The sequence below is a fragment of the Anopheles coluzzii genome, chromosome X, assembly GCF_943734685.1.
Source record: "Anopheles coluzzii chromosome X, AcolN3, whole genome shotgun sequence".
Classification (NCBI taxonomy): Eukaryota; Metazoa; Arthropoda; class Insecta; order Diptera; family Culicidae; genus Anopheles; species Anopheles coluzzii.
Window position 1 is genome coordinate 7,173,030 of NC_064669.1, and position 19,581 is coordinate 7,192,610.

At 49.5% G+C, this 19,581-nt stretch overlaps 4 protein-coding genes across 5 annotated transcripts; 3 read left to right on the plus strand and 1 right to left on the minus strand.

Moving 5' to 3' along the window:
- Positions 1-1,341: 1,341 nt before the first annotated feature.
- LOC120953802 (negative elongation factor D) lies at positions 1,342-6,079 on the minus strand. Its single transcript, XM_040374066.2, has 3 exons — positions 5,599-6,079; positions 4,787-5,511; positions 1,342-3,817 (listed from the first exon to the last, which is right to left on the minus strand). The coding sequence occupies exons 1-3, from the start codon at positions 5,665-5,667 to the stop codon at positions 2,854-2,856; spliced, it is 1,758 nt and encodes a 585-aa protein (XP_040230000.1). The 5' UTR covers positions 5,668-6,079; the 3' UTR covers positions 1,342-2,853.
- Positions 6,080-7,696: 1,617 nt separating this feature from the next.
- On the plus strand, positions 7,697-10,109 carry LOC120953156 (synaptobrevin homolog YKT6). Its single transcript, XM_040372879.2, has 2 exons — positions 7,697-8,356; positions 8,440-10,109. The coding sequence occupies exons 1-2, from the start codon at positions 8,232-8,234 to the stop codon at positions 8,915-8,917; spliced, it is 603 nt and encodes a 200-aa protein (XP_040228813.1). The 5' UTR covers positions 7,697-8,231; the 3' UTR covers positions 8,918-10,109.
- A 446-nt stretch (positions 10,110-10,555) lies between these two features.
- Positions 10,556-13,879, plus strand: LOC120953314 (trimeric intracellular cation channel type 1B.1). 2 transcript variants are annotated; one of them, XM_040373141.2, is made up of 4 exons: positions 10,556-10,660; positions 11,874-12,338; positions 12,673-12,839; positions 12,924-13,879. In XM_040373141.2, exons 2-4 carry the CDS (start codon positions 11,955-11,957, stop codon positions 13,198-13,200), a joined length of 828 nt encoding a protein of 275 aa, XP_040229075.1. In that variant the 5' UTR covers positions 10,556-10,660; positions 11,874-11,954; the 3' UTR covers positions 13,201-13,879. The 2 variants fall into 2 exon arrangements, with proteins under 2 accessions (XP_040229075.1, XP_040229065.1); XM_040373131.2 differs by lacking the exon at positions 10,556-10,660 and adding an exon at positions 11,618-11,744.
- Positions 13,880-16,712: 2,833 nt separating this feature from the next.
- Positions 16,713-18,987, plus strand: LOC120953044 (tether containing UBX domain for GLUT4). Its single transcript, XM_040372713.2, has 3 exons — positions 16,713-17,007; positions 17,072-18,170; positions 18,253-18,987. Exons 1-3 carry the CDS (start codon positions 16,930-16,932, stop codon positions 18,690-18,692), a joined length of 1,617 nt encoding a protein of 538 aa, XP_040228647.2. The 5' UTR covers positions 16,713-16,929; the 3' UTR covers positions 18,693-18,987.
- Positions 18,988-19,581: the final 594 nt, after the last annotated feature.

Consider the following 19,581-nt stretch of genomic DNA (forward strand, 5'->3'; position numbering starts at 1 on the left):
AGCGAAATCAGTCCATGAGAATGGATCGTTTACAAGTCAATTTTGATTTGTTGCGGCTATCAATACGTAACATCATTGGGTCCTAACGTCTATTCTTATGGAGTTGTCGAAACCGACTCCAATTTCGAAGCCGATTTCGATTCCGGTGCCAATTACGATTCCGCAACCGATTCCGATTAGCGAATCGATTATGATTCCGGTGCCAATTCCGGAGCCGATTCCGAATCCGATTCCGAAGCCAATTTCGGAGCATATTCCGGAGCCGATTCTCAAACCAATTCGGGAGCCAATTCCGATTCCGGAGCCGATTTCAAATCCGAAACCGATTCTGATTCTGGAACCGATTCCGAATCCGAAGCCGATTCCGGAACCGATTCCGATAGTCAATGTCGATTACGGAACAGATAAAGATTCTGGAGCCTATTACGAAGCCGATTCCGGAATCAATTTCGATTCCGGAACCGGTTCCGATTTCGGAACCGATAAAGATTCTGGAGCCGAATACGGGCCCAATTCCGGAGCTAATTCTGGAGCCGATTCTGGAACCAGTTTCGGAGTCAATTCCAATTCCGGAACTGATTCCGAATCCGGAGTCATTTTCGATTCCGAAACCGGTTCCGATTTCGGAACCGATTACGATACCGGAACCAATTCCGGAGCCGATTATGGAACCTATTTGGGAACCGATCCCGAAAACTGATTCCGGACCTACTGTCCGGAATCGATTCCAGCGAAAACTTCATTCATTCCCATCACTAGTGTGTACGGGCCGTTTTTCCGCAATATCATCCTTCCTCCAATATGAGAGGGGTAAGGATGGAGGCTAGTAGGTGTTCCTGGTACAAATAATGACGTACACACTTGCTGTGTGCAATCGGTGTGCTGGCTAACTGCAGCTCCGGCTCTCCCGTTTTCTTTTTCTTTTTCTTTTTTTTTTTTTAATGGTTCTTATCAGATGATTAATTCGGGCCGGAACGCGCACTTCACGCGCCGTGTGCCGGTGTGGAGTGTTTAGGAATCTTTTAGGAACGAATTGTACCTGACCTTCTTTTCTTGCCCCTTTTGGGGCCGGGTAGGAAGTAGCACAGACGTTTCGTTTTACCATTTGTTGTTTTGTTTTCTGAGTGTACCTTCCGCCTCACAGCCTCCCACTAAGAAGCTGCGGGGGGGGTTGGTTGCGTTTGTTGCTAAAAGTTGTCAGCTAATTAGTACTACACCAGTGGGCGCCTGTGGCGCTGGCGATCAAGTATTACACTCTGCTTTACACTCAAAATGTTCTCAATTTCACACCCTTATAATACTGGCTTAACATATGACTAGTACGCACTACAATGTAGGTGGTTGTTTTTCTTAAGATACTAATATTTTATTTACTCCTCTCACTAACTGGCTTTTGCTCTCCTTCCCTCATACAGTCGTTGCCGCTAAATTTTGACTCTAACTCACTTATTTTTGTCTCGAAGGCACCAATTTTTGACAGCGTTTCACGATTTTTGCCTCGAAGGCATCAATTTTTGACAGAGCGCATCAATTTTTGACTGTGAGTCAATCGCTTTATTTACAAAATTTTATGTAATTTCTGAAACGGTGTGTTCTGAAATGATTGAAATTAAGTTAAATAGTGAATAATTTTATTGATACAATTTAAAATACAACAATTGTTTTGCCAATTTTGGCAGTTTCAATGGAGTGAAAAAATTGGCACGTATTTTCAGCTGTAAACAAAAGCTTTAGAAATTCTAAAATTTCATCATTTTTTCTCAAGAAACAATCAATTTACACAGTTTTTGTATTTTTTTATGAGTTGTGGAATAACAATTGTTAAAAATCTGCTTAAATACCTTGTAAAATTGTCATTATTCCTACAAGAGTCAAAAATTGATGACTTACTGATGCGCAAAAAAAGATTATGCGCACTGTCAAAAATTGATGCCTTAGAGGCAAAAATTCATGCGCACTGTCAAAAATTGATGCCTTAGAGCCAAAATTTGGTGGCAACGACAGTAACGCGCTCGTAAAACTTATCCTACAGCTAATGCCGCTTCGCATCACTGCCAAAGATTGTGCTGGGAAGCAAGGATCCCTAGACAAATTGGGAGGGGGAGGGGGGAGGTTACAAATAAAACAACGGAAAGGAAACGGAAAGGAAACGGAAACGCTACGAACTGCTTGTTAACACAATTGCAAAATAGAAAGAGAGTTCCATTAGGGTAAACTTATTTTTAAAAAATAAAGCCCTTCACCAGATGTTCATGATCGATCGGTTAAAAGTGGGTTGAGTTGGGATGCAAAAACAGAAAACTTCATTTGCAAAGACGCTCCATATTGCGCCAGTATTAATGAATGTTTCCACGGGCGTGAAAGCACTGTACAGCTAAACTTCTACTGCTAAAAATTCCAATCGTCTGCCATGCTGTTTTTTTGTTGTTGTCTGCGTAATGTAATGTGACACAAATATATATATAAAAAAAAACAAATGAATTTAAAGATAAAGCTTACATACTAACAAGAAATGATGACTGATTGGCATAAGAAGAAAAAAAAGCCACACCACACGTTTTGCACGTTTGCCGCGAAACGCAAAGATAACCCGGCAAACGGCTCTGTGCCCGTATGTGTGTGTGTGTGTGTGTGTGTGTGTGTGTGTGTGTGTGTGTGTGTGTGTGTGTGTGTGTGTGTGTGTGTGTGTGTGTGTGTGTGTGTGTGTGTGTGTGTGTGTGTGTGTGTGTGTGTGTGTGTGTGTGTGTGTGTGTGTGTGTGTGTGTGTATGTGTATGTGTGTCTCAAAAACACATTCGCGACAGGGATGAAAAAAGTAAAAAAAAAGAAACTAGGATCAACAAACCCCACCGCCTCACAGCGTCGTGTAGTGGGCCTTGCAGTGCACGATAAACTCCGACACCGGATCGTTGTCGCCCTCGCCGCGCATCGAGCCGGTAATTTCCTCGTTCTCCACCATCGGCAGAAACAGCTGGACGAACTCGCTCGAGTACGGGTGGGTGACCGTCTCCAGCACCTCCGTCACGAAGTACCGGATGAGCGAGATGTCGGTGTCGCCCCGCGTGCAGCACTGGCTGATGTACTTCACCACCGGCACGACGCACCCGCGCGCCAGCAGATTGACCATCCGGTCGAGCAGCATCTTCTTCAGCTCGAGCTGCACCAGTATCTCCAGCTCGTCCTGCTTCGACTCGAACAGGCGCACCAGCAGCCGCAGTATCTGGTCGTGCAGGGACGCGTGCACGCAGGCGACCTCGTCCAGCAGCGCCAGGTGGAGCGGGCAGCTCTCGGTGCACAGCTTGAAGTAGGACGGCTCGGTGACGGTGTTCTCGACCCAGCGGATCACGCCGACGCCGACCACCGGAAAGCGGATGCAGCTGTACAGCGTGGAGATGTCCGCGATCAGCTCGCTCGAGCCGCGGCTCACGTTGCAGATCGCGTGCACCTTCTCGATCGCGATGATCGTCGCCTTCAGCTCGTCCTTGTTCAGCACCCGGTGCCCCTTCGGCTGGCCCTTCTTCGTCGGTATCTCGCACACGCTCGCGGCGTACCCGAGCAGATAGATGTACTTCGACTTGTGCTCCTGGTTGATCTTGACGCCGACCTTGAACAGCGAGTCGACCAGCAGCTCGAGAAACTGCGGATTGCGTATCAGATCGATCGGGGGCGGCTCGGGCGAGGTGTAGTTCCGGTACAGCACGGTAATGTCGGCCGGGTTGAGCGTGTTGCGGGACAGCATCGAGGTGAGCGCTTCGCAGGCCTGCGGATGCCGGGACGACCCGTTCAGTGCCATCGTGATCGGCGTGACGTTGTGATTGCTGCAAGACGTGGGCGGCGAGATGACGAACGTGAGCAAATTTATCGAACGCAACTACAAACTACACAACTACTCAGTGCTGCAGAATGTCAATGTCATACAAACATCTGACTGAAACAAAATCCATGTCAGCGTCACGCACTCATTTGTGATAATCAGAGGTGATACTCAAAACGATTGCTGTGATCAATGTGCCCGTTTTTGTGCCAGTTTTACGTTTGATCAGTTACTATGTCATGCCTTTTGTTTTACTGTGATCAATTGTGCAACATGTCACTGATATAGTCGTGACAAATTCCGACTGAAACAAAATAATGTCAGCGTCGCGAGCTTTACTGTGATGATCAGAGGTGAGACTCGCACAGTTGTTGCGAGCATCACATGGTGACATTGTGTACAACCAGCTCTTGCTCAGTCACAAATTAGTCGCGACATTTTCAGTCGGTGATCATCCCGATAGTCATGGGAGATATGCGGTGCGTGCGAGTGGTTCAAAGAAACGATATGAACATGGTTTGTCGCTCTGTTTGAACCGACAGACCATCAAATCCGAGCAAGAAAGAATGCTCATTTTGTTCCTTGCGACCACAAGCCAAGAATATTCCAAGAATGTCTTGATTATCATTGGGAAAAAATGTCGTGACCAAGTGAGTGATCAAGAGTTGGGTGCTAAACCAAAATGTCATCAAGCATGTGATTGTACCACCAACTGTTTGAGTCTCACATCTGATCATCTCAGCTGATCATTATGATGATTATGCTTGCGACGGCCTTAAGCTCAGCTTGTTAGCAGAGTATCGCGGTTGATTGAAGCACTTGCATGTCGTATTCGGCATGTCATGACGCACTATCATTGAGTATCAGCAATGAGCATCAAGCTACCATGGATATGTTCATTGTTTTCGTTGGTGTACATCTCGTGATGCTCATAACATTTTGCAGCACTGACTGCAACCACTCTTCTACTTACTTTTTCAGCGCGTATTTAGTAATTTCCTGCGACAGCCGCTTCATGATAAAGCCCCCCTTCGCTTCCTGCGACAGCACCTGGATCAGGACCTGGCTGTACACGTACGTGTGCTGCCCGTGGCACACCATCTTGGCCACCTCCTCGATCGCACCCTGCCAGTCCTCCGGGTGGCTCAGGAACTTGGCGATCGCGGTCTTGAGCACGCGCGAAAACACCTCGATCTGCTGGGCGGCGGTCGAGATCGAGGTAATCTCGCTCTGGAAGCCGGCGTCCGAGATCAGCTTGATGGTGAAGTTGAGCATCAGGCACTCCGGGTACTCCTCCGCCAGCCGGTAGATGAGCGACCGCCACGTGTGGTGCTCGATCATCTCCGTCAGCCAGCCGGGCGTTTCGCCCTCCTCGGTGAAGATTTTGTCCGCCTTCTTCGGATCGAACGTCTTCAGTATCATGTCCTTCAGGTGGTTCTCGACCATCGCCTGCACGTCGGTCACGCGCACCCCCGCCATGATCAGCCACTCGGCGAGCAGGTTCGCCGTCTGCGCCACCGCCGTGTAGTTGGCGGACAGGGTGTTGATCACTTGTTCCGGTGTGCCGCCTGCCTGAAAGTAGCGCTTCAGCTGCACAAAGATCCCCGGCTCCATGATGTAGTCGACGCTTGAGAACAACTGCAGACAGTCGCTCACCACCGCCTTCGGGTTTTCGGACGGTTCCTCGTGGTTTTCCACCTAAAATGGAACGGCGTAACGGAAACGGACGCATGCATTGGTAGTGCGCTACGGGTTCGGGTTTCGATCGGTGTTGGCTTTACATACCTCTTCTTCGGGCGCATTGCCCCGACCAGCACTGTTATTCCACGCCTCATCCTCGAACTCTTCCTCCATTCCGCGCTATCCCTACGTGGCTAGGTCGAAGGCGCAGGCGTTCACCCACAGCAGCTGGGCTCCCACCTCCCTAGCGCGTACCGTCTACGTTAACTGCTGGCGGTACCTTGTCGCACTCTCAATTGCACAGTGCGCCAGCTAGCTACCAACACACCAGGCAAACCATTCCCCTCGGCACGTCTCTGCCGTACTTGCTGGGCACTTTCCTCCTCACTTCGGCACCAACCATGCGTGCACCGACCATTCACCGAAGCTCCAGCAAGATTATGGGGAAGCTGCAGCGCGAACTAAAACCAGAAACTAAAATCAGCGCAGGAGTACAATATTTTGGGTTTGCGGGTGGCTTTGTTTACGGATGCAGTGCTTGGTAGCGGCGACGCGAAACCGAAACGTCAAGCTTTATCTGCCTGCGAGCTGTCAAAATCCGATGCCGTGGGCGGGCAGTGCAAATAGATTACCCAAGTAGCAAATGGTTGGTTGTTTTGGCTGGTGAGCTACAAATTCGGCTACAGTGAGCTACCTTCGAGGCAGTATTTCATGTGCAAATCAACTAAAAAAGTCACCGTAAGGGCCATGGCAGCGCTTTATCGAATGCGATTTTATCGGATGGCCTGTCAAATTTTTACATGGGATTTGACAGATAACGTGGTCTAAGGTACAAATTAACGGAGTGTAAAAAACAGTTAAATTTTCCGCTTTATTATAGTGAACACAACGATAGGTACTGTGTGAATGATTATGAAAGCCCTATTTCATTGAGGAGTTACGAGTGGAATGGAAACAGCTTCTTCGACATAAAATTTTAGTTTTAAACAGATAGACATGTCTTACATAAAATTCCGTCCCATCATGTCGAGCATGGTATAATATTTACCTAGTGAACTTTTCTATCTACTAATGTCAACGCGAGGTGAACTTTACACATGGTACAGTCGTCAACCCGAACGACTCAATAACATGCCCGTCATAGGTTCAAGTCTAGAATGGACCGTCTCCCCATTGCAAGGATTGACTATCCGGCTATGTGGTAATGAATTAAGTCTTTAAAACCTCTATAGGTCGGCATGTCCAGGTAGGACGTATAATAGAAGGATGTAAACGATAGATAAATTTCGGAATTATTCCTCTAACGGATAAGGCCCTTCTAGACACACCGACCATAACTGCAGCTGAGCATATTTTGATAGCGGCTGACAAAATATGCTGAAGAATATATGCTAAAGAAGCTTGATCGATTTCATTTTAGCCAGTAACATCGTCTCCAGAGTCTTAGCTCGGCACTTTTCGGCACTTCTACGTTCAGTGGCGTGGAAAATCGATTTTCAATTTAGAATCATGGTGTCGCTAGAAGTACTGGAATATCTATTGTAAGATAAACATATAAACTTAAGTTTTATTTTTTTTGATTACAAATTTATTGATTACCTGATATTTATAGTAAGCAATTAAGTTTTTTGTCATTCACGTTGTTTTTTATCAAAAATTAACAATAAATTCAAATACTTCTATCGATTTTGACAGAAAATCCTGACAGAAGCCAAATGTAAATGAGCATGTCGAGTTAAGATTTCTAGAACATTAGTTATCTGTTAACTGAGATATGACAGAAAAATAACAAAGGAAGGTGAGAGTACTTTCAAGCGTCGAATAAACCAATCAAGTATCTGCTCAAGATTGCTAACGGATCTCAAAAGGTAGCTCAAAATACATTCGCTTAAAAATGAGCTACAAACAGCACGCCGTGTAAGCTGTACGTACTAGTAGAAGGCACCCTTAGCTGAAACTCCGTTGTCTGTGATTTATATATTTTATTTTTTATGGTGGATGTTTGCTGATTCCTCCGATAAGTATGTTATTGTTTAATTGTCGAACATTTACTTAAAGAATGTGTTTAACAAAAACGCAGCTCAACCAACTCCTTCGCCATCATCGCTTCTATCGTCTTTGTGCGATAAATGTGAAACTGGTAGCAATGTCAACTGTCAAACGAACAACCATTCACTGATTGCTGTCAAACCTACTGCTTGATGATGATTGCTTGCTGATGTAGAAGTGTGTGCGTGTGCGTGTGCGTGTGTGTTTGCTTTGTGCTCTTTATACATTGAGCAGGGAAGGGAACGATCATAACAGATTGAAAATTGGATTCCCTAGCCAGAAGGCTCAGAAACAACAACGGTCTGTGATTAATCGTTTACATTTCGTTCGATATTTCGTCGCACAGCATTACGCGTGCGTGTGTGTATAGCGGGTTGTGTAAAGACTGCAAGTGAGGAAGAGTGTGTGTGTTATTTTGCGTCTCTTCTCTCCTACGGTTAGCATTCCATTAACGCAGGGCCTTGAAGAAGAAGAAAAACAACAAACGCATCCAGCAAACAATTCGGTGGTGGAAGAGGCCTGAGGAAAACAAAACCATTCCGGAACAGTGCTAAGCTAACCAGACAGCCCCCGCATCCCCAGAACAACAGTGCCTGCCTTTACGGATCAAACGGTCTGATTGTTAAGTGCTGCTGCGAGCAGACGAGCTTACCCCCAAACACACCCACGTCACAGCCAACCGGGCCGAGATGGTGAAACTGTACGCCCTGAGCGTGTTCTACAAGGCGCCGACCGAGGCACGGCTCCTGAAGACGGCCTACGATCTGCAGAGCTTCTCCTTCTTCCAGCGCGGCTCGGTCCAGGAATTCATCAGGTAAGCGCCATCGCAATCCATAATTCCCCCATAGGTGTTTGTGCCCGCTCATCCCTCCCACTGACGACCATTGCGTTTTGCAGCTTCGCCAGCAAGACGCTCGTCGAGCGAACGCAGGCCGCCACCCGGCAGTCGGTCAAGCAGGACGTGTACATGTGCCACGTGTACGTGCGGGCGGACAATCTGGCCGCGGTGCTGATAGCGGACCACGAGTACCCGCAGCGCGTCGGCCACACGCTGCTCACCAAGGTGCTGGACGATTTCGCCGCGAAGGTCGGACCGGAACAGTGGCCGGTGGCGACGAGCGAGGCCGCGATACAGTTCGGCACGCTGCCGGCCACGCTCAGCAAGTATCAGGACCCGCGGGAAGCGGACGCGCTCACCCGCATGCAGGAGGATCTGGACGAGACGAAGATCATACTGCGCAACACGATCGAGTCCGTGCTGGAGCGGGGCGAAAAGCTGGACGATCTGGTGTACAAGTCCGAGTCGCTCTCGATACAGAGCAAAGCGTTCTACAAGACGGCGAAGAAGACGAACTCGTGCTGCAACTTTGCCTAGGGCGCCTGGACCGGACCGGGCCATTTTGCTGCGCGCCGTACTTGCTGTTGTTTTGCGTACCCGGCGCGCGAAAGGCGCGCGCTTGCGATCAAACCCACCTGTGCATGCTTGTATGTGCGTGTGTGTCTGTATGTTGATAGCCGGGGGGAGGGGGAGGGAAGCGTGCGAGGGAAACCAAAAGCCCCAGTGGCTCTAGGGACAAGCGGAAGCGGTCAGCGCATTTAGGCCACTTTTGTCAACAGAGGCGGATGGTTTAATTTTTGCTCGTTTTTAAATCTCTCCAACCGTTTAGCCTACTTATTTTAACGACACATACACAGGCAGCAGCTGCAGGTGCTGGAGAGCCGTTCACGATAACGATTTTACCACGCTACTTCGGTGCTTTCGGTCTAGCTTATTCTGTTGTGGGCTGGGACTGTAAAAGCACACTAAAGATTTCCTTCGACATGTCCGCAGCAGTGTCGCGCATTGGTCCAAGTGTATTATATTGCTGTGTGTCCGGGTGCCAGCCCCCGGGATTGTGCTGCTACGCGCATCACACGGAAGAGGCATTCTTCTCCCTCACTTTAATTTTTAGTTGTGCCATTTTTGGTACCACGGCAAAACGGCGCCCGGTTCACTATTTTCGAAACCAAATGTAAAAAAAACCAACCAATGCAATCGCTTTAGCCGTATCGTATGCGATGCATTAAAAGCATCCAACCAAAATCCCGCCACACTCACACGCGCGCACGCGCCGATCATGAAGGCGAAACATGTTACAGCCGGTTTAATTTAATCTTAATTTTTTCTTTCCACATAATTGTGACACACTTCCTGTGACAAAACGGACAGGGCTATAACGCAGGAGCGGGAGGAGATTTAGACAGGGCCCAGCCGGTGACCGCAGGCCTAATAGACGCTAACAAAAAAAAAACCTTTACGGAGACGGATCCGACCGACCGAACGAAGGAGACGAGGCAAAACGGGTCGTCCAGAACGCTCCCCACCCATCCCACTATGTTAGTAATCGATGTTGATACACGGTGTGTTGAGCTGTTATTATATACCCCTATAAACATGTAACGGGCAACACTATTACACATTAAATATTCAATAATTCGCAAGCATAATGCGTAAATAAACATGGAAGAAAAAAAAAGACGCAAACGGTACTCCTTTTCCCGCGGAGGAGGATTGAATGCTACATCAAGTTTTGTTAAATTGTGTACTTTTTTCATTTTATTTCTTATTATCCTTTTGTTTTCATCTAACTAAAATAGCCCTAAACTTGTGAATTGTAACAGCACAGCTTGCTTGCATGATTGCAACTGCGATGGAACGATAAGCGATGCCATTTTCCCTTATCATTTTCATAGTGCTCTATTCACATCCCAGCTATTTATGTAAACTTGTGAGAAAATTACATTTATCCAACAAGGGTGCAATAGAGTCCCATTCCCATTACATTAAGTTCATTTCACTTAAGAAAGAGTCAAAAAAGTGTCCCACAGCTATGAGAACTCCTGGAAAACCCAGGATCTGTCACATTTCGTCCAATAAAATCGCATCGCATGAGCGTTGCCACCACCCTAAACAGTTGTAAACAGAACGGCTGCACGCCGTGTAACCGCTGCTTGAGCGGCTCTCTTTGACAGCTCGATCGATTTGTGGCTGACGTTTCCCTACTTGTATTGTGTTCCGGCGAACGAAAACAAAACGCAAAGGCGTCCGAGTGCGAGAGGCTAGGACTGGCTGCAATCGGTAAGAAATAACGCAAATTTAAGCTAAAAAATTATCAAACTACCATACATGGTCTCAACGTCACGCACTCTGGTGACGGTTGGACCACCGTTATCCATTTCTCAAAATCAAAGCTTGCAAGGAACCATTGTCCGAGGAGGGCTGTGCTGTGCGTGAGTCTTGTTTTTCATGCCCATTTTCACAGACCGCTGCAGAGGCGAAGGAGACGCTATCGCGCGCCCGAAGCAGCATCAAATCGCCCCACGCCGTGGTCAAGTTTATAAATAAAACACACAAACCTCCCATGCCGAGCGAAAGCATCAACTCGACGCTGCTCGGGACTGGCGGGGCACTTGTCCCGAAGGCCTGGCCCCTCCCTGGGCGTCTTCGCGCCGTGTGCACGCGTGACGGTCGTGACGCCCGTCGGTACAGATGAACCGGCCGCTTTCGCGGAGTTTATTGAAGCAGCCGCAATCGTGTGCTCGGCGTGGACGTAGCGGCGTGCCGTTCTAAATTTAAACCCGGGGCTTTCCTCGGCCCCTTGGGGGTCGCTTCATACTTCAAGCGTACGCGCTTGAGTTGAGCGCCCGAACCGGCCCCGGGAAGCCCCCGACGATTGCCGGGAGAATGAAAAAGAGAGAGAGAGAGAGAGAGATGCGTTGCGAGAGATACGGAAATAGTTTTTCCCCGCCTTCAGCGCACCCGGAAAACTAAGGCCCGTTTCGCAGCGATCTCTTGCTGAGAATAGTTTCTTGGTGAGAAGCAAGAGAAAGACAGTCGAGAGATTATTGGTATTGGAGGAACCCGTTTGGCTGCATTGTACGCACATTTAGCCACAATCTGTTTTCCCCAATCGCTACCTCCTGTGAGGCCATCTCTCTCTCTCTCTCACACACACACGCACACCTGTTCGGGTTTGGCATGATCGGTTTGCGCAAGCCCGGCCGGCTCGCAGCCGGCGTAAGCTGGCGAGCGAGACCCTGGCATGCCCGGGGGCCTTTTTCGTGTCGCTTAGCTCGAGCCGTACAGTTGTGCCGTGTTCGTTCCGGTCCGTGTGTGCACACGCAGCTTTCTATAGCCCGTCCTGTCCGTCCGTTTTGGTGCGGTGCGTTTTCCAGTGTGGCCTGTGTTCCCAATATTTTTTTTCCAAACGAAATTGCACAATTAACTGCGTGCGCGCTGGTGTGTGAACCGAATGTTTACTAATTAATTTTGTTGGCTGCTTTTTTTTTAGGAATCAAGTGCTGCTCTTGAATCGCGCGCGTGTGTGTGCTGTGTGTGTGTGTGAAGTAAGATCAATCCACGCGCCCCAACCATGGATCCGGAGGCGTTCCTAGACATCGCCAACCAGGTGATCAAGCTGAAGATGTTCCCGTACTTTGACATCGCGCACAGCCTGCTGTGCGCACTGTCGGTGAAGGAGGATCTGGGCGCGGGCGCACACACCTTCTCCCGGAAGCACCCGCTCGCCTGCTGGCTGTCGACGATGCTGGTCGTCTTTGCCGGCGGCATGGTCGCGAACGGGCTGCTCGGCGAGCCGATCCTGGCGCCGCTCAAGAACACGCCCCAGCTGCTGGTCGCGACCGCCTGCTGGTACATCGTCTTCTACACACCGTTCGACATCGGCTACAAGGTGGCCAAGTTCCTGCCGATCAAGCTGGTGGCCAGCGCGATGAAGGAAATCTACCGCGCAAAGAAGGTGAGCGGACCAGCGCCGGCAATACCCGTAGGAAAGCCGCTGGGCGACTGTTGGCGCAATCAAAAAAACCGGGCGGCAACACACACCTATCAATTTTTGAAAACCCTCCCCCCACCCTAGCTCAATCAATTATCCTTCCCATTGTGATGTAATGTGGAACAGTGGGAATGGGGCTTCTGCCCCAAAGATTGCCAACGTGCCCGCAACGTGGTCAACAGAACACGCAGTCCGACCTCCCGGACACGTGTCAGCCTATCAACCGATCGTGCAACAGCGCCAGGCCGGCTCACTTTGCTAACCGTTTTCCCTTTTCCCTCTTCACGATCCACTGCAGATCCACGACGGAGTGACGCACGCCGCCAAGCTGTACCCGAACGCCTTCATCATCATGATCATCATCGGTACGCTCAAGGGCAACGGTGCCGGTTTTACCAAGCTGATCGAGCGCCTGATCCGCGGTGTCTGGACCCCGACGGCGATGGAGTTCCTGCAGCCAAGCTTGTAAGTGATGGCGTGTCACGCACAGCCCCGCAGAAAGCTCAAGAAGAATTTATTTATTTATTATTTTTATTTAACCTCCTACAGCTACACCAAGGCGTCCCTGATCGCGTCGATCATCTTCGTGCTGGACAAGAAGACGGATCTGATCTCGGCCCCGCACGCCCTCGTCTACTTCGGCATCGTCATCTTCCTGGTGTACTTCAAGCTGTCGTCGATCCTGCTCGGCATCCACGATCCGTTCGTGCCGTTCGAGAACCTGAGCTGCGCGTTGCTGTTCGGCGGCATCTGGGACAGCCTGGCCAAGATTCTGGGCCGCGGCCAGGCCAAGGAGGAGCCGAAGGATGCGAAAAAGTCCAACTAAAGCCGGACACACTGCGCACGGAGTTTAGGATTTTATTTTTCTAATACTTAGAATTGCGTGTGTGTGTGTGTGTGTGGGTGCGCGTATATATATATTTTTTTTACTTTTCTTTTGCGCTCCCCTTTTGATCGGTTACACACACAAGCGCGCGCGTATGTGTGTGGTATTGTGTACGCGCCCCGAGCAGCTATGCCATTCTAAATTTAAGCGCCGACAAAAAAAAAAAAAAAAAAACAAACGAACCGGTCAAGGCTTTTTGGTTTGGAGGCAAACATTTTTAGTTTCATCCGTACTTTCACTTCCTTCAGGTTTGATTTGACACACGCTTGCCATACGGTGTGGTGTGGTTCCATCCAAAATCAAGACACACACACACACACTCACACCATCGTAGAACGAAACCAAAGCCAAAAGGGTGTAAACACGTGTCCTGGGCGCAGGCACGTGTAGGGTCATTATTATTTAGAATGTTTTTTTTTATTATTATTTTACGCGGTTTGATGTGGCCTATTTTTTATTTATTTTTTCTAGTCCAGCTAAAAGAGAGAAGGCTTAAGTAGTGTAGCATTATTATGTTTATGTTACAGGTAGCTAGTTTTATATTATTTGTGACCTTTTTTGTGTGTGTTAACTATCTGGATAGAGCATAGAAGAAGCGCAAACAGCGAGCGAACAAAAACACACACACACACTTGCGGATGAAATGTGGCAGGAAAATGGGGAAGGGAAAGGAAAAGCACACCCCCATAGCAGTGGGTGGTATGGGGGGTAGTCCTTTTTCAGCAGCGTTTTCCCCGGATATTTCCTGTTAGACGCCATATTAGACAGTACACACAGAGAGACACACACACAGACACATGTACGCCGAACTTGAAAAGACTTAACTATTACTAGACGAGGACGCCAGGGATATTCCTGCACAGATGGGCACAGTTGGCAGGGCAGAACAGGAGACGAGACGCTCACCACAGAATGATACCCACCGTGCGCGGTCGGATGTGGCCGGTGGACCGGGTGCCCGTCCCGGCTTTTCTTTTCGCCCACCCCACCCCTCCCCGTAACGAACCGAAAAGAGTATAATATTCGAAGGCATAATACAACCATATTATAGCGTTGCTAGCTTGTAACCGGCAGCCCGCTGCCGAGGTGTGGCGGGCGACGATGCGACAACTTTTGAAGAGCAATAAAGTAAAACACGCTGTGATTCCAGGCAAGATTTAACCAAAAAAAAAGGAGCATTCGGTAGATTAAGTTTTGTAACAAAAAAAACTGCAAACCCGGAAAAAACGCGTGTGTGAAAACAACCTTCCCCGCGCGCTGTAAAAATAGAGCGGTGGCAGCAGTTAGTCGTGAGAACAGGGTGCGGTTAAAAATAGATATATGGCAAAAAGTGGTGTGGTATGCGAAACGAATGTATCGCTATCATTAAACTGAGAGCTGCCCGTCAGGCAGCAGCAGCACCGTCAGGTGCGGAAAGATCAGTTATGAAGCGTTGGTTCCAATTAATGAAGCATTGGTTGAGATCATTTTTTTAAATCGCTTCTAACTAGTGTTGGGTAAAACTGATTCCTGAATGAATCTTTGAAGTGATTCACGATTCTTTGCAACCGAGATTCTTATTCATTGAATTACCTACCAAAGAGCCATGAATCTCAAAAGACTCATGAATTTCAAAAGATTCATCTATCTCGAAAGATCCACGAATCTCTAATGATTCATACATCTCCAAAGTTTCTTATAGCTTGAGTTTCTCATTATTCTTCTTCTTAGCCTAACAACCTACGTGATTATGCCAGCATATACAGGCTTTCGAGAGTGATTGGAAAGTATTACGCAGCCGGATAGTTTTTTTTGCAACGGAAAGAAGTATCACGGGCATGTTATTAAGTCGTGTGAGTTAACCAATGTACCATAGGATCGAGCAATTTAAATGTGTTGAAAATTATACATCTCTAAAAATGCATGCATCCCTAGATAATCTAACTGGATTCACGAATCTTGCGTTTTCATGAATCCTTGGAGATTCATTTATCTTCAGAGATTCATGAATCTTTGAACAAGTCAATTCGAGATTCGAATCATTCATCATTGAAGATTTATACGAATTAAATTTAATTAGCTCCGACATTTTCTAGCATCGATTCCGGATAGGACCTAACTATTTTCCAGAATCGATTCCAGAATCGGAATCGGTTCTGGAATTGGTACCGGAATCGGCTCCAGAATCATAATCGGCTTCGGCTTTTGAATCGGTTCCGAAATCAAAATCGGCTCCAGAATCGGAATTAGCTCCGATATCAGAATCGGATTCGAAATCGAAGTCGGTTTCAGCATCGCCATAAGAATAGACGTTTGGATCTAATGATGCTACATATTGATAGCCGTTAAGATTCAAAATTGACCTGTAAACGATTCATTCTCATGGAGACTTCCGGACTGATTTCGCTTCTGAAAATTCTTATTTCAATTCAAGAACGGATTCTCATTCCGGAGCTAATTCCAATTCTGGAGTCAATTCTGATTCCATTACCGGAGCAAATTGTGATTCCCAGGTTAATTCCGATTTCAGAGCCGACTCCGATTCCGGAATCGATTCCAAAGCCAACTCCGGAATCGGAATCGGCTCCGGAATTGATTCCGAACACGGAATCGGAATCAGGTAGGTACGATTCCGAGCTCCAACCACTAATATGAATGAGTCTCAACGAAAGATTCATGAAAACCCGACACCACTTCTAACCGTCACCGACAAAGCGGACATTTGAAACGGTCGCCGTGTAGACGCAGCTTCATCTCGTCGAGTGCAAGCTGTCACAGCGCGCTTAAATGTTTACATTAGTGATGGGAAAAATGAAGTTTTTGTCGGAATCGATTCCGGCTAGCTCCGCAGTTTTCTGGAATCGATTCCGGCTAGTAGGTCCGGAATCAGTTTCCGGAATCGATTCCGGAATCGGCTCCGGAATCGGAATCGACTCCGGAATCGGCTCCAAAGATGATTCCGAAATCGGCTCCGGAATAGGAATCGGTTCCGAAATCGACTCCGGAATCGGCTCCGGAATCGGAATCGGTTCCGGAATCGACTCCGGTATCGGTTCCGGAATAGAAGTCGGCTATCGAATCGGAAATGGCTCATAAATTAGAATCGGCTACCAAACGGAGTCAGTTTTGGCATCGCCATAAAAAAGGCGTTAGGGTCCAATCATACTACGTATTGATAACCGCAAAAATCCAAATTTACTTGTAAAAGATCCATTCGCATGGAGATTCCCGGACTGATTTCGCTCCGAAATCGGCTCCGGAATCGGTTACGGAATCGGCTCCGAAATCGGCTCCGGAATCGGTTCCGGAATCGGCTCCGGAATCGGCTCCGGAATTGGCTCCGGAATTGGCTCCGGAATCGGCTCCGGAATCGGAATCGATTCTAGCATCGGAATCGGCTCCGGAATTGATTCCCAACACGGAATCGGAATCGGGTAGGTCCGATTCCGAGCTCCCACCACTAGTTTACATCTCTGGCGAGCGAACGTCGCCCCATGCAGCGCTAACCGAGCAAGTCATTGCGCTACAATCACAGCCGGTCGAGAAGCCGGGAGTGTGTGTGTTTTGGACCGTCCTTCACCCGAGCGCTCGCGTCTGGCCACACGTCACGCCACGGGACCGACCGTATGTGTCAGTGTTTGGCTTTCGGAGCGCGTTGGTCTCGTGAAGCCGAGCGAAAAGTAGCGAAAGATGGCCACCGTCACCGTGCTGACCGTGCACGGACGCCGCCAGACGGTCAAGGTGGAACCGAACATGACCATCCTGGAGGTAGGTAACCGCCGCCCTCCACAATCAACCCCGGCCGGTTCATATCCGTCTTATTGCATTGCAGATACTGGAAACGGTCTGCCGTAAGTACAACTTCCCGCAGGACGAGTACGACCTGCTGCACCATAACAAGGTGCTCGACCTCTCCACCATGTACCGGTTCGCCGGCATCCCGAACAATGCGCTGCTCGAGATGGCGAAGGCGAAGCGGGCCCGCGTCGAGGACGACGTGGTGGTGCAGCTGCAGCTCGAGGACGGTACGCGCACGGCGAACGGCACGTTCAAGCCGTCCCAGTCGCTGCTGGACGTGCTGGTGGCGCTCTGTCCCGCCCGGGCCACTGCCGAGTCGCACCCGGTGCTGGTGTATATGCGGCGGGAGGTGTACTGGGGCCAGCTGCCCGCCACCACGCTCAAAAGCCTCGGGCTGACGCGCGGCCGGGCGGCACTGCGGCTGCTGCAGCGCCGGGCCGAAGAGCCCAAGCAGCAAGCGAACGTGTCCGCCCCGTTGCCACCGGTGGTGCCAGCCCGAAACGACGCCAAACCACCAACGACCACCGTCACCACCAGTGCGGTGCCTTCGGCTACCGGCTCGAGCGAACTGCCGAACGTGGCCAAACCAACGATCGATCCGGCCGAGGAGAAGCCGGTCTCCGTCGTCCCGCAAGCGGAACCGATCGAAGCGGAGGGAAAGGCGGAACCGGCGGAAAAGAAAGTGGCCGTCGAGCGGCCGGACGAGCCCAAGGCTGGCGAGCAAGCGGTTGAGGAAGCGGTGCCGGAAAGGCCACGCCCGGAGGCGCGAATCGTGGTGCTGGGCGACCGGGACGCGGTGCTGTTCCACGCGTCGACCGCCGAGCGGGACCAGACCGAGGTGGCGGACTCGTTCTTCGACCTGACCGTGCCGGAGATGATGCAGCTGTACAAGCAGCTGCAGGAGCGGGTGAAATCGCTCGAGGACGCACCGCTGCTGACCGGCGAGCTGCGCGAGCTCGAGCGCAGCCAGCAGCTGCTGAGCAGCATGGGCCGGTACCGGCAGGCGGTCATTCGCGTGCAGTTCCCCGACCGGCACATCCTGCAGGGCGTCTTTCAGGTGTACGAAACGGTCGGGCACGTGGTGGAGTTTGTGCGCGGCTATCTGGCCGACCCGAACCAAACATTCTGCTTGTGTAAGCATTCGCTTGGTTCATTCTGCTGTCAAGCCGTTACTATGCACACAAACAAATTTAACCTTTTTCTTCCCCTTCACAGATACTACACCGCCGAAGGTGGTGCTGCAGCCCACGGCCTCCCTGCTCGATGCGGGCTGCTTTCCCCAGGTCCTGCTGCACTTCAGCACGGCTGATCAAACGGCCACCGGGGACAGTATGGCCGCGGCCCCGACCAGCTTCGCGCTACGGTGCGACCTGCTCGGCCAGCTGTCGAACGCAACCGGTGCGGCCGTTGTAGCGGCACGAGCAAAGCGAAACGCGACCACCGTCGACACGACCACCGCCACCACCACCACCACCAACACCAGCATGGAGGCCAGCAGTAGCGGCACCACGGCAATGGAAAGCGGCTCGCACGAGACGGTCCCGGCCGGTCCATCGAACCGCATACCGAACCGCAACTTTAGACAATCCGCATCCGCTTCCAGCCAAGCGACCAGTGAGCGGGAAGCAAAGATATTGAAGTTTTTGAAAAAGTAGGAGACGCTATTTATTTCGCAGCTCGCAAGTTGTCACCGACACATAGGCACACACACTGCTGCTGTTGTTGTTGCACTGTGTTCGTGTAACTAATTATCTTTCCAAATTTCCGTTTCATGCTTATAACCCTAGCCGCAAAATTGAAGATTTCCGACGTCCGGTTTAAGAGGTTACTCGACCAAGCGATTTTTTTTAGACGGGTTTTATGGGAAAAATTGTGGCAGATTTCCCAGGGTTGTTGTATCGAATAGCAGCCACAAAAAATATATTTTATGGATGGCTTTAAAAATATGAATCTTGCCCTCCCCCTTACTCCTTGCTGGTCGGTAGTTGCGATCACACCAGCTGTTCATATCCCTATCCGCAAAAGGCGGTTTTCGTCGCGATTTACGACCTAGCGAAAACGTTTTTTTTTTCACGATTTGTATGGAGCGAAGACACACACCCAAATTATGGTCACAAATTATGGATGGGAAGATTATGGTTCTGACTTCTGTTTCACTCTCGCTCACAGACGACGATCTCCTGTCGCATTCTCACAATCCCATCAGCTCTACGGTTTGGTCGTTGCTGCTCTTTCTCGCACGTGAGGGAGTTTTCTTTCTCCTTGTTTTTCCCGTGTGTGGCATTGGCTGCGAACGATCAGTATCCTCGTGATCCGTTAGTTAGTTAAAGGTAAATTGCTAGAAGCAATAGCTCTGGCACACCAAATGCTGTACCAATTCGTGCCCGTTTATTTGCCACATTGTACGGAAAACGTTTTGTGACTAGCACCGCAACACAATCTAGTAACACAGCCCGGCCTTTGATCATGAATAATAAAAAAAATAACCTTAGGCACATGTATGATGTTGTGTGTAGATTTCCGCATATTGTATGCCCTTTAAAC